Source organism: Somniosus microcephalus, chromosome 10 (genome assembly GCF_052327205.1).
Source record: "Somniosus microcephalus isolate GS21.2 chromosome 10, FLI_Smic_1.0, whole genome shotgun sequence".
NCBI lineage: Eukaryota > Metazoa > Chordata > Chondrichthyes > Squaliformes > Somniosidae > Somniosus > Somniosus microcephalus.
The window spans coordinates 145,706,272-145,721,124 of NC_140996.1; the positions used below are offsets into that span (position 1 = coordinate 145,706,272).

The window sequence follows — 14,853 nt, forward strand, 5'->3', positions numbered from 1 at the left end:
TGTTAACTCATTCATTTTGTTACGAATGCTACATGCATTCAGATAAAGAACATTCAAATATGTTTTGTGACACTTAGTTCCTGTTTTTTCCCCTTTTACTACTTTACCTTTTACTCCATACCTTCTGTCCCTTCCTGACACGCTCTGTTTTTTAATTTACCCACTGCTACCTAAGTCTATGACCTTCTCTGTTGTCATTTCTGTTATTTGCACTCTAGAAACCTCCCCCCCACTAATTAGTTTAAAGCCCTCTCTACAGCCCTAGTTATATGATTCACCAGGACTCTAGTCCCAGCACTGGCCAAGTGGAGTCCGTCCCAATGGAACATCTCCCTCCTGTCCCAGTACTGGTGCCAGTGTCCCAAGAAGCAAAACCCATTTCTCCCACACCAGTCTTTGAGCCACGCATTTAACTCTTTAATTTTATTTATCCTAGCCAAATTTGCTCGTGGCTCAGAGATTATTACCCTTGAGGTTCTGTTTTTTAATTTGACCCCTAGCTGCTCATACTCCTTTAACAGAACCTTCTTCCTTGTCCTATCTACGTTGTTTGTACCAACATGGACCACGACAACTGGATCCTCCCCCTCCCACTCCAAGTTTCTTTCCAGCCCAGAAGAGATGTCCTTAACCCTGGCACCGGGCAGGCAACACAGCCTTCGGGACTCCCGCTCTTGACTGCAGAGAACCCTATCTATCCCCCTAATGATACTATCCCCTACCACTACAACATTTCTTTTTACTCCCTCCACTTGAATGGCCCCCTGTACCACGGTGCTGTGGCCAGGTTGCTCATCCTCCCTGCAGTCCCCGCTCCCGCCCTCACAGGGAGTAAGAACCTCAATCCTGCTTGACAAGAGCAATGGCTGCGGCTCCTTCAACACTACATCCTGGATCCCTGTACCTTCCTCACTCATAGTCACACCGTCCTGTCCCTGACCACGGACTACATCTGCAGTAATTAATTTCATAGGTGTGACCACCTCCTGAAACAGAGAGTCCAGGAACTTCTCCCCCTCCCTGATGTGTCGCAGTGTCTGAAGCTCGGTCTCAAGCTCTTTAACATGGAGCTTGAGTTCCTCTAGCAGCAAACACTTATCGCAAATGTAATCACCGTGAGCCTCAATGGGGTCCACCAGCTCCCACATTTCGCAACAGTGACACATCACCTGTTCACCCATATCTGTGTAATTAATTAAATTTCTTATTATTAGTTATGAAGACCCTCTGCCCCGATATAGATGATAATATTACACCACTATTTAATAGGACTTACCAACTTAAAGGTATAGAAGAGAAGGAAGAGGACCTACCAACCAGCTGATCACCAACCTCCCTCGTGAATGCTGTCTAGGGGACCTGTCCGGTTGAATTGTCTTGCTGCTCCACATCTGCAGTGTTGGATTAGCCTGAGAGTGGGAAGCAAAACAGAGCAAAAAGCACCCCCTCACCTCCCACTCGCCCGAGCTCTCCCACTTACCAAACTCTACTTACACTCAATGCGACCGCACTCAGCGCTGCCGCACTAAGTCCGCCCCTTTTTATACCCGGATTCTACTTCTGGTTTAAACTCCCCAACAGCTTAATTTACTCTAAAAAATTAAACTTACTTCAAATAATTCACTTTTTTACTCACTAAAATTCATCGAGTTGTGGCCAACCCACGCGGTTTTCACTTGATTGACCTTGTTGAGCCCACCCAGTGGGCTCAGCAGGCCAATTAAGGGCCACCCGGCAACAGGTGACGTTACAGATTGACATTTCATCTGTCAAGAGCTTTTGACAGATGAAATATCAGCGTTTGACAGCTCTTTGAAGCTGTCAATCACTGACAATCTGTACACTAAGTTAATTCCTTCCTCTCAGGCTGATTTAGAGATCTCTCCAGAACAGAAAGCTGAATGCTACAACTTTTGACAGCTCGCGGCCATTCTGCTTTCTGTGCCGGTGAGATGAGGGCTCCAGAGATCTGAAGGAAGGAAGGCTGTAAAGGTAAGTAAAGGTAATTAAACTTCTTTAAACACTTTACACACACCAAACACACTTACCTCTGCACTCATGCACTCATCACTCACCTGAACACCGGACATCTCGAACCCTCCAAGCCCTTCAGCCCGACGGTCCACCTTGCTAACTTGGCGTGGTTTGGAGCCGTCAGGAATCCCACACTTCAGGAATAAAAATAGGGATTAGGCTAAAAACTGTCTGTTAACTACCTGTTAACAGGCAGTTAATTGGCACTAATCCCCTTCCCGCCTCGGGGAGGTGGCTCCCAGCACAGGTCGGGTATCCGCCTCCTTTGAAACTGGCATGTAGGTGTGTTGGGGGCGGGATGGGTTCATGCCCCCCGATTTTGCAATTTTAGCCCCCCACATGCCTCCAATCCCGCCTCCATGGCCCAATGAAAATCCTGCCCTATGCCTCTATTAATAAAGCCCAGGATCCCATATGCTTTTTTAACGGCCTAGTCAACTTGTCCTGCTACCTTCACAGATTTGTGTGCAAACACCTCCAGGTCTCTCTGTACCTGCACCCCCTTTAGAATTTAGTTTATATTGCCTTTCCTCATTCTTCCTACCAAAATTTATCACTTCACACTTCTCTGCATTAAATTTCACCTGCCATGTGTCTGTCGATTTCACCAGTTGGTCTATGTCCTCCTCAAATCTCCTCATTGTTTACTACATTTCTGAGTTTTGTTTCATCTGAAAACTTTGAAATTATGCTCTGTATACCCAAGTCCAGATCATCATTAATATGTTTCAAAAAGAGCAGTGGTCTGAATAGCAACCCCTGGGGAATACCACTGTATACTTCCCTCCAGTCAGAAAAACAACAGTTCATCATTACTCTCTGCTTTCTGTTTATTAGCCAATTTCATATCCACACTGCCACTGTCCCTTTAATCCCAATGGGCTTTAATTTTCCTTACAAGTCTATTATGTGGTACTTTGTCAAAAGCCTCTTGAAAGTCCATGTTCACAATATCAATTGCACTACCCTCATCAACCCTTTCCATTTCTTCATCAAAGAACTCAATGAAGTTAGTGAAACAGGATTTGCCTTTAACAAATCCATGCTGACTTTCGTTAATTAGCCCAGTCTTTTCCAAGTGCCACTTAATTTTGCCCTGGATTAATGGCCCAGAAATTCGGGTCGGGGGCTTCCCGCTGGTGCAAGCCTCCGACCTGCACTTACTTAGCGCGACGGCCGTTGAGCTGTGGGCCCGCATGGGATTCCGATCCTGGGCCTCCTCCAACTGCCGGTGCGCAGTACTTGCGTATCCCAGGGGCGCAATTAGTTCGATGCATCCCCTGGGATCACGTGGGCCATGGAGAGCCAATGGTAGCAGGGAATGCTTCATTCATAAGTTTGACAGGAAGAGCTGTCAAACCTATAAATACTATAAGCCCCCAAACATCACTAAAACTTCAAATAAATTAAAAAAAATAAAATCACATTTTTAAAATAACTATAAATTACATGAGATAACTATTTTAAACAATAATTTAAATTTTTGAAAAAATTAATTACATTTTCTAATGGGACTAAAAATAAACTTACCTTTCTTTAAAGTATTTAAAAATAATAAACCTGTGGAAAAAATGTTTTAATTTTAATTAATTCACCACTTACCTTGTGCCTGCTTTTTAAAAGTGTAACTGCTGGAGACTTACACTCCCGGAGAACCCTGCAAAAAAAACGGAAGTTCCATGTGCACGCGCTGCCTCTCAGGCGCACTTGTTCCATCTGTCAACCCCTTCTTTCAGGGGAACGGAAGTGTCGGTTTCCCGCGCATGCACAATGCATGCACGAAACCGGCACTTTCGATGGGCCTACGTGAGAGTACCCCTTGCGTACTCACGCGTTGGGACCCGAATTTCTGGGCCATTATCTTTAAAAGTTCTCCCACCAAGGACGTTAGGTTGACTGGCCTGTCGTTGCTGCGTTTGCCCTCTTTGTGCCGATAATTGCACCCCAAATGGGGCGATACTGAATTTCTCCCCCGGGGCCTCAGTGAAACATGTGAAATTTGGCGAGGGACTCAATTTAATAATTAGGGTAATACGGGTTGCATATGCTTGCAACAAGGCCTCTTCATTTTGCTCAAAATTACCCATTGGAAAAATAGGCATCAAACGAGTCAGAGGCATGTGGTGAGGTGCTGAATTTTACAAACTACGCCTGCCACCAGTGATGCTCTGTGCTGCTGGCAGAACCTCAGAACAGCTGGGGTTTAAAGTCATCAACATAGCGAATAGATTACTGTTTAGTACTATAAATACTTACTCAAGCTGAAGCATTGAAAGGGAATTAGGTCGATTCCTGACTTAGTAGGGATTAGAGAGATGTGAATATGGTGCAGGAAATAAAAAATGGAAAATGGTTGGATACTGAAACAGGTCCTGGACAATATAGTATGCTTGATGGGCTGAATGGTTTTTTTCATTACTATAATAAGCTTACATGCAACTGACAGGGTATAGAGGCAGTGGAGAAGATTCTGAGTTGGGTAATGTACATGATTCCAGGTTTTAAATCATTGAGCTAGGAGGAGAGCCTAAGGAAGTTAAAGGTACCATTTTAAAACAATGAAACATAGAAACATAGAAGTTGGAGCAGGAGTAGGCCATTCAGCCCCTCGAGCCTGCTCCGCCATTCAATGAGATCATGGCTGATCATCCAAATTCAGTGCCCTGTCCCTGCCTTCTCCCCATATCCCTTGATCCCTTTAGCCTTAAGAAATATATCTAACTCCTTCTTGAATATATTTAATGAATTGGCCTCCACTGCCTTCTGTGGTAGAGAATTCCACAGGTTCACCACTCTCTGGGTGAAGAAATTCCTCCTCATCTCTGTCCTAAATGGCTTACCCCTTATCCTTAGACTGTGACCCCTGGTTCTGGACTCCCCGGCCATCAGGAACATCCTCCCTGCATCGAGTCTGTCTAGTCCTGTTAGAATTTTATAAGTTTCAATGAGATCCCCTCTCATTCTTCCAAACTCCAAAGAGTATAAGCCCAATCGACCCAATCTCTCCTCATACGTCATTCCTGCCATCCCAGGTATCAGTCTGGTGAATCTTCGCTGCACTCCCTCCATGGCAAGAACATCCTTCCTCAGATAAGGCGACCAAAACTGCACACAATACTCAAGGTGTGGTCTCACCAAGACCCTGTACAACTGCAGCAAGACATCCCTGTTCCTGTACTCAAACCCTCTCGCTACGAAGGCCAACATACCATTTGCCTTCTGAACCGCCTGCTGCACCTGCATGCTTACCTTCAGCAACTGGTGCACAAGGACACCCAGGTCTCGTTGCACTTCCCCTTCTCCCAATCTATTGCCATTCAGATAATAATCTGCCTTCCTGTTTTTGCCACCAAAGTGGATAACCTCGCATTTATCCACGTTATATTGCATCTGCCATGCTTTTGCCCAATCACCCAACCTGTCCAAATCATCCTGGAGTTTCTCGGCATCCTCCTCACAGCACACATGCCCACCCAGCTTTGTGTCGTCTGCAAATTTGGAGATATTACATCTAGTTCCCTTGTCTAGATCATTAATATATATTGTGAATAGTTTTACACGCTAATCTCTTATGCAGGACCTTATCGAAAGCCTTCTGAAAGTCCAAATACACCACATCCACTGGTTTTCCCTTATCTATTCTACCAGTTACATCCTCAAAAAATTCCAGTGATTAAGCAATCAATAATGTGGTAATAGGAAGGTATTTCGTGTGACATGCACAATGTTAGTCTTTTCCCATTCTTGCCAATTTTCTCCTCTTTCCTGAAGACATTTGAGTCCTCATTGGAATATAGGTCCAGGTACTGCAGCACCTTATGGTCACTTGCCCCACTGCCATCCCAGCTGAGATTAGCTAACTCAGCTTGCACTGGGAATCAAACCTGAGATACTCCTAGTTCTTATTGCTCATGGCATAAAATTCCCTGAGAGCACAGGCACGCCTAGGAAATTAATTTTAACTGTGAGAGGTGGATGTTAGTGACAAGTAGCAAGGAGACTTGTTGAACTCACAATTGCTTGAATGGGAAACCAATGCTGTAATTAGCAGGCTGGGAGAACAATCACAATCATTCTTCACAAGCTTATATTCTGTTTGACTTAAAAATATTGAAAACATTGTAAACATTGTAAGAAGACCATTTTAATTGAACTACTGTAGTTTTATTTATAGTTTTAAGATAAGACACATAAAGGCACTGCGAGCTATTTTCAAGGGTACTGTCTGAAGAAATACATATCAGTTATAGTACAACTGTTGAGGTATTGGGCCGAACATTTAGCTTGTGGGGTGGCGGGGGGCGGGGGGGGGGGGGTGCGGGATGGGGGTGGCGGTGGTGGTAAGGCGTAAAATGAGTGATATTGGCCTCCCATTATACACCCCGTTCGATTTTGCTTTCCAAATGTGATGTACAACAAAAGCCGATCTGATATTACCCGCTTTATGGCACTGCCAAAGTTGAACGCTCAGGCCATTGTTTTAGTTTTACTTTCATGAAGTTCTATTTTAGGTCAGAAGAAAGAAAAGCATACTTACTTCCCACTGGCACCCCACGTGTTTGAAGTTTGAGCTGTTTCACCAGAGCCCTGTAGTATTAAAATAAATCTATTTCAGACAGAAATTTCCAAATTTTTGTGTGCATGACAAGCCATTTTTGTGTGTTTTAAAATCAAATTTATTTAGAACAACAATATAGCTTGTCAAAAGCAATAGGAAATTAGGTGTAGCCGGGCACTAAAGGAGGATCTAGATAGGCTGAACGGCCTTCCTCACAGAATGTTAGAGCACAGAAACAGGCCATTCAGCTCGTCGGGTCTGCATTGGTGTTTTTCTTCACATCATCTAAACAAATCCCGCCCTCCTGTTTGTTCCCCATACTCATTAATATTCCCCTTTTTCAAGCAACTGATACCCATTTAAAAGAATTTATGGACTCAAACACAGTTTGTGGCAGTGAATTCCACATTCTAACTATCCTCTGTGCAAACACATTTTTTCCAACCTCCCCATTAACTCATTTTTGTGATTAGCTTAAGTTTTTGTTCTCTTCTTACCATCTCAGCAACCAGTGAAAATAATATTTCACTATTTACCTTCTATCACCTTATCATAACTCCTCATAATCTTAAAGACCTTTATCAGATCACCTCTTAACCTTCTCAGCTCTAGTGAATAAAGTCTTAACTTCTCAAGTCTCTCTTCATAACTGTAACCCCTGATTCCTGCCAATAACCAACTGAATCTACATCTTCCTATTGCTTTTATCTCCTTTCTTCAATGGGGACCCAGAACTACACAGAATACTCCAACAGTAGCCTAACTAAGTTCTTGTACAAGTTCAAGATTTCCTCTGGCTTTTGTATTCTATACCTCTAGATACAAACCAAAGGATTGTGCATTTTTCATCGCCTTATCTACTTGTACTGCCACCTTTATGACCAGTGTATCTGCAAAACAACGTCCCTCTACTTCTCTACTCCATTTAAAATCTTGACATTTAAGGTATATTTCCTTTCCCTATTTCTACTTCCAAAATGTAATAATTCACATTTATGTACATTGAACTGTATCTGCCACCTTTCCACCGATCCTGCTGCCCTACTTATGTCCTCCTGCAGTTCTTGACAATCCTCATTCCAATTTGCCTTACCCACAACTTGGTGTCATGAGCAAATTTTGAGATTTTTGATTTTTCATGATGGAGAATTAAATATATATCTGAGCAGAGACTTTCAGCCAGTTTACTGCTGATCTGCTTAAAGTGTCCTTGGGTGAAGCACTGTTCAGATGATTAAACTGCATGTGAGCAAAGTGCAGTACACAAAAGCCCCAGTGGTAGGGTAGTTGGTGCTTAGCAGCCCTCTCTCACCAATGACAACATGAGCCAGTTAATGTAAAAATCATAGCAAAGTCCATACAGAACAAATACACTGCCAAAGAGTTTACGCCTCCATTGTTGAATTAACTCTAGTTCTACAGTTAGGCTAATTCCTACTTAGTTGATTTAATTTCTTCCAAGGGAAAACTGTAACATTTTTCTTTGAAAGTTCATTAACAAAGCCTTGCCAGGTTTTCACAACAGCAGATTAAAAATAAAGTTACCAAAGTCACTCCCCTTTTTTGGATTGAAAACAAAGCGGTATTACAGAAAAAGAAAATAAATGGCAGTTTCAGCACATAGCCTGGTTTTCCAATAATTTTAACATTCACTTTTGTGATCATTACTGTTAAAAGCAACAGCAGAGAATAGTTGCCCATATTCCTTTAAACACCACATTCTTATATTTAATTTTACATTCCTTATATCAGATATGTGTTGGTTGTTCCCATGATATCACACACCTATTCCCTTCACTTGTACAATGACTTCATTATGACTTTAGTCACCTATCATTTTTTACAAAAGGAAACAGATCAAAAATGTACTTGCAGATTCTATGGCACAAAGTTCTACGATTCAGTTGTCACATAATCTGCTTTAAAATGACATTTGCTGTAGAAATTGGTTTTGCTGAACATCAGTCAAAAAATGTATTTTAAAATATCAATACCTCTTTTTGTCTAAAACTGCAGCAATGGCGGGTGTGTGACTGAGCTTTGAACTTGAGTGGTTGACTGCAGTACTGATGTGTGCACAGGTCCTTCTGATGCACAGCAGCGTGTGCAATACCACTGTTTATTACTTCTTTTCTGTTGCACTGAGGCCAGAGAGCAATAAAACATAGTTAATTTGGTCAGCGAGTCTTCTGTTAATGACTAAATGAAAAAACAATAAGGCCAATATTAAAAATGTGTGCCTCTGTTATAGGTGGCCCACAATTTTCTAATGAGCATGGCTGTGGGCAAGGCTCCTGAGCTAACCTGCATTTGTGAAAAATGGCTCGACTGCATATGAGAAGAAAATCAGTATTACTGATGCTTCAAATAGCATTTGCAGTTTAAATGTCATTTTCAGAAAATTGCTTTGAAATGGTGCAGCTTTTAATTTTCTTCTATCAAATTAGAAATATTTTACCAAAGGATTCCATTTCCTTTGATATAAAATCCCAGAGCCATCATTTATATTAGACACAGTAATAGCCTCTCAGGAAATGCATTACAGCTATCTCTATTAAGTCTTTTGATGGTTTTGGACTTGTGTGTACATACTTGCTCTAGATCAACTCAGGACTGCAAACATATCTGTGATTCACCTCTCACCGTCCCCTTGTTAAAAAAAACACAGAATCACTAACAGCCATGCACTAGACTCCCCAGGAAATTACCGTAATCCTTTATTTGGAGAAATGCCAAGTCTGAACAGAAGCCAAAAATAAATAAATTGAAAAACTAACATTCAAGCTATTATTCAATAACTCCAATTATATTCTCACAATGGAGTATCAGCTAGTGTTTATGAAGTAACAGAAGATTCAGAAAATGTAGCAAATATTTACCTTGAAATAGTTGATCAGGGCTTTAGAATACTTAACAGCATTGTCCCTCTTAAGTCTGAACATCCTCCAATAAAGGAGAGCCAAACAACGGTAACTGCAGAGATGAAAAGTAAAGATGTCAAAAACTGTGCTCAGATTTACAATCGGACAGCAATGGTGCATGCTCATAATCACATTTGTTAGTCTACATCTAAAAAAGGAAACAGTTCTATGAATTCAATAATCTTTGGCCGGAATTTTCACATTGCAGAGCATGTGGGTTTGGGTGTGGGTCGGCGGTTCAAAGTGCTGAAATTGACAGCATGTCGGGAACCCACCGTCATCCCGCCGACTTCCCAGCGCGCCATGGACCCGCTCGGGAGAGGCGGGCAACCTCATTGAGGTTTAGAGACCCTTAACAGCCTTTGTAACGCGAGGATTCAACTTTAACTGGTTGTGCACGGGATTCACGGACCTCGGGAAGCTCACCTGTGAAGGGGAGGCGGGAGCTCAGTCATTGTGCGACTTCATTAAGTGACAGCTGGAAAAAGCACGTCAAGACAGGCAGCTTACACTTGCTTCCTTGCCTAAGGGAAAGGCTCTTGCTGACACCATTTTGTGCAGAGATTTTGCTTTCAGGAGTTTGCAGGTGATTTCTACAACCTCAGAAGTCACTCTCACTACACTGGAGGATTATGCCTCTGATCTCCACTTTACCTGGCATCTATCAGATCAGCATGGGTGCTGCTTATGCTGTCTCACCTTGGACCTCAGATTCAGACCAAGATGAGCCCCAGCACCAACAACACCAGCCGCAGCAGCAACAACACCAGCAGCAGCAGCAACAACACCAGCAGCAGCAGCAACAACACCAGCAGCCTTCTCCTCACCGACCTGATGCTTCAGAGAGGGGATCAACACAGGGGTGCACGGACCACAGGTGATACCCGAACACAGGGTCTACAGGCAGAGGATAAGCTTCTTGGACATGAATGAACAGCAGTGCTTCAGGAGGCTCAGGCTATCACACCAGGTCGTGGCAGACACTTGTAGCTTGCTGGAAGAAGACCGGCTGCCCAGAGGTCCTGGTGGACACGCCTTACCAGTGGTCGTCAAAATCACCACCGCCCTCAACATCTTTGCCTCAGGCTCCTTCCAGGGATCTGCAGCAGACATTTACAGGATCTCGCAGTTGGTTGCCTATAAATGCATCACCCAGGTGACCGATGCCATGTTTCACAAGTCAGCCCCCTATGTAAATTTTGCCACTGATGAAGCCAGTGTTACTGAATGGATGCTCAGCTTTGTGGCTCTGGCTGGCTTCCCACAGGTGCAGGGCATCATCGACTGCACACATGTGGCCATCAAGGCACCCTCAGATCACCCAGGAGTGCTTGTGAACCAGAAGGCCTTCCACTTCTCCATGTGCAGCTCGTCTGCAACCATAAAAAGATCATCATGCATGTGTGCGCCAGATTCCCAGGGAGCTGTCATGACTCTTTCATCCTGCACCAGTCCACCCTCCCTCAACTCTTCACACCTCCGAACAGACTTACCGTCTGGCTGCTTGGAGACAAGGGCTATCCACTGAAGACGTGGCTGCTGACATCCTGAAGGAGTCCAAGCACTGAGGTCGAGGAGCACTATAATGAAAGCCACATGTCCACCAGATGTGTCATAGAGCAGACAATAGGGATGCTGAAGATGCGTTTCAGATGCCTTGGCAGATCTGGAGGAGCCCTTCAGTACGCACCAGCCAGGGTCTCCAGAATCATCGTGGTCTGCTGTGCACTGCACAACATAACGCAGCAGCAAGGATTAGAGCTGCAGTAACAGTAAGGTGCATAGTGCACAGCCTCTTTGGAGGAGGAGGAGGAACAGGTAGCACACGAGGAGGAGGAGGAGGAGCAAACTGAGGTGGAGCCAGCAGCAGCGCACATTGCTGCCCGGGAGGCCTGGGATGGCCTCATAATGGTCCGATTTACTTAAGTTGCACCAGTGCACCTATACGGCTCTCAGATGCTGTACCAACTTCCCCCTCTCCACCACCACCACCAAGCAGTCCTAAAATGACCAAACCATTTCTGTCAACCAAACAAACATTGCTCGAGGTTAAGTAATGTCTCACCATTCAGTTCAAGTGACAAAGCCACTTCCCAGGTAGCAGGCAAAATTGGACAAGATGGGAAAGTAGTGCAAAGAAATAAATTTATGTGCATCATAAATAGAACTGAAACTTAACACTAACATGTAGACAAACACCCATGTGCATACCCTTATGCATCTACGATTGTGTCATTTTTTTTCCAAGTGCTTCTACGAGGTGCAATCCCTGTGGCTTCAGCAGAGGTAGAGGCAGGCTGCTCACTTCCCTATTCTGACTGCTTAGACACTTTTGGCAGATGTCCTCTGGGTTTTGGAGCCTGTGAGGGCCCTGCCAAAGGCTGCTCCTGCAACTGTGCAGGGGCAGACTCGGCCATCGGGATCCAAGGCAGCATGTGGGGCTCTGACTGAGGGGGAGGCAATGGGGGAGAAGTGGGAATGCTTTGAGCAGAGCTCTCACTTCCATGTTCCCTCTCACCATCATCGTTCTTATGGACCACCTGCACTTCCCTGCTAGCAAGCAGCTGCACAGCACCTTGCTGCACATCAGTGAGGAGATGAACGCCCAAGTCTATGTTGGTATCTCTCCTTGAAGATGAGGTCAATGAGAGTCTGCAATCTGTTGTTCACAGCAAGCATGTTCTCGTTCGACTGGTGCATTAGCTGCTCCATGCAGGAGGCCATCCTTTCCATGGAAGAGCACATTGGGCCAGAAATTCGGGTCGGGGGCTTCCCGCGGGTGCAAGCCCCCGACCTACACTTACCTAGCGTGCCGGCAGTTGACCTCTTGGCCTGCGTGGAATTCCTCTCCGAGGCCTGTCCCAGAGGCCGGCGCGCTATGCTGGCGTGTCCCAGGGGCGTAGTTAGTGCGAAGCGTCCCCTGGGATCACGTGAGCAACAGGCAGCCAATCGGAGCAGGGAATGCTCCATTCATAAGTCTCGACAGATAGACCTGTCAAAACGTATAAATGCTGAGGCTGTAAAACTGTACTTTACCTTCAAATAAATTTTAAAAAAAATCACACTTTGTAAATAAACTATAAATGACATTAAATAACTATTTCAAACAAAAATTTAAATTTTTGAAAAAAATAATTTTATAAAAAAAACGGGGCTAAAAATAAACTTACCTTGCTTTAAAGTATTTAAACGTAAAAAACCTGTGGAAAAAATGTTTTAATTTAAAATAATTGACCACTTACCTTTGAAAATGAAGTCCTTACGGCTGCTTTTTACATTTCTAAAATGTACAGACTTACCCGCACGTTAAAACCTGAAAAAAAAAGGAAGTTCAACGCGCACGCGCAGACTCCCGCGCGCACGCGTTCGACCTCTGAACCCTTGGTTCAGAGGATCGGAAGTGCCGGTTTCCCGCGCATGTGTAGTGCATGCAAGATTCCGGCACTTCCATCGGGTCCACGCGTGAGTACTCCGTCCGTGCTCACGCGTTGGGACCCGAATTTCTGGGCCATTGTCAACATCGCATGCAATATGGTGCTGCTCATGTTGGAGATGGACTCCTCCATTCTCTGGACAATCGCACACATCGCGGCTGGAAAAGCTGCCAGAGCCTTGTGCATTTGTTGCTGCTCTTCCAAGATCAACCTTTTTGTCGACGGCTCCCGAGGCTCAGCATCTGCATCCAGCTGAGCAGAGCTTGGAGCATCCTGCACCCTCTGGCAAGGACTCTCCACTGCTGTCCCAGTCTCCACCATCTGCTCTTGCTCACTTGTGATGTGTGAGACACCAGGTGACAACACAACTCTATGTCTCGCAGGGCCCACCGACATGCAGGTATCTGCGCTGGTGCTGGGTGCACCCTCAGAGAGTGGAGCTTCCTTTGAGGAGTCGTCTTCCCCCTCCGACTGGACGGTGGGGGGAGAGGCAGGGGGCACTTGATGGACCTGTGGGAGATTAAAGAGATGAATTAGAAGTCTTGTGATAAGAATGTGTAACGTTACCATTATGACATTTCACTGGCTGCTGACATCAAGTCACCACGAGTGGCTGTTTATGCCATGTGGCTGTATGATATTTAAAACTGTCACCAGGTTGTTGGGAGGTCCCCCTCTCTCTATCTCCCACCACCAGCAGCTCTGCAATTCGACTTATTTGTCGTACCTCCTCCTCTGCTGGAGTCAATGTGCTGTAAATTGGAGGGCCACCTCTGGTTCTCTGTCTCTCCCGGATGTTCTGCGCTCTCCTGCAAGGAGGGAAAGAAGTGAACTTTGAGTGAGAGTGAAGGAATGAGTGTAAGGGATGGATGGGCTACATCTGTAGAGGGTGACTATGAGGGAGTGGCGTGACATTGCCAAATAGCCTCCTTCTGTGATGTTACTTCCTATGATTGCATTAGGATGAGGGTGAGTGTCAGTGGTGGTAAGTCATATGGGGATGCGAGTAGGTGCATAGAGAGTGAGGGATGGGTGCACCTTGCAAGTTAGGTTGGTGTGAGGAATGATGTGCAGGAGTAGGCTTGGGAAGGCAGAGTGATGGGGTTGGGGTGTCACACCCATCAGGATGTAGGTGAATGTGGCATTGCACTCACCTTTCCTGTCCTCATGAGATCATTAAATCTTTTGCGGCACTGTAAACAGGAGCGGCTGACTACATCCCTGCTGCTGACCTCCTCGGCGATCTCCAGCCATGCCCTCTTGGTCTCAGTGGATGGTCTCTTGTGCCTGTCTCCAGGGAACAGGATGTCCCTGCCTGCTTGAAATCGCTGGAGCAGGACTTCCACAGATGAGTCCGAAAATCTGGGTGCTGCCTCTGCCGTTGGAACTCCATGCTTCCGTCAAGCCTCAGATCGAAAATCTTTTGTGTCTCACCAACAGCATTTCTCCCAAAGACCTGTGACCCTCCTCCAACAATCTTCAAGTGTGATGCGTGGAAGGCCCCTTTAAATATCTGAGGCGAGTCATTGATAACATCATCAGACCCGCTCCATTTAATTGGCTGGGAAACCCGCATGCCTAACTCAACTGATCTAATTCAGTTAAAGACAAAGTGGACAGCACGCTGCCGAGAGGTTCGTGAGGCCAACCCGCTACGCGGCCCCTCCTGCACCCGACTCGCCTCACAGGTAAAAATTCCGGCCTTTGTCTCCAATCCAAAGCATTTTAAAATCACTACTGTAACTTCTTAGAAACAGCCTCTTTCACACCCACAAATAAAAAAAGAAAAACACAATGACCCTGTTAGATCCGTGTATTAATGGAGACACGGAATGCAGGAGTTGATTTAACAAGTGTTTACTGAACAAAGTCTGGAGGTGAACTAACTACACAAGACGCTACACAG

The 14,853-nt window shown here is 45.0% G+C and overlaps 1 protein-coding gene across 1 annotated transcript in view; it reads right to left on the reverse strand.

Annotated features, from left to right (window-relative positions):
- LOC147111733 (AF4/FMR2 family member 3-like) overlaps nucleotides 1-14,853 on the reverse strand; it is a 176,301-nt gene that overhangs the window by 30,892 nt on the left and 130,556 nt on the right. Inside the window, exons 10-12 of the mRNA XM_085998922.1 lie at nucleotides 9,472-9,565; nucleotides 8,587-8,733; nucleotides 6,572-6,621 (exon numbers count right to left, since the gene is read on the reverse strand). Of these exons, the coding sequence (XP_085855048.1) occupies nucleotides 6,572-6,621; nucleotides 8,587-8,733; nucleotides 9,472-9,565 (291 nt within the window). The remainder of the gene's footprint in view (nucleotides 1-6,571; nucleotides 6,622-8,586; nucleotides 8,734-9,471; nucleotides 9,566-14,853) is intronic.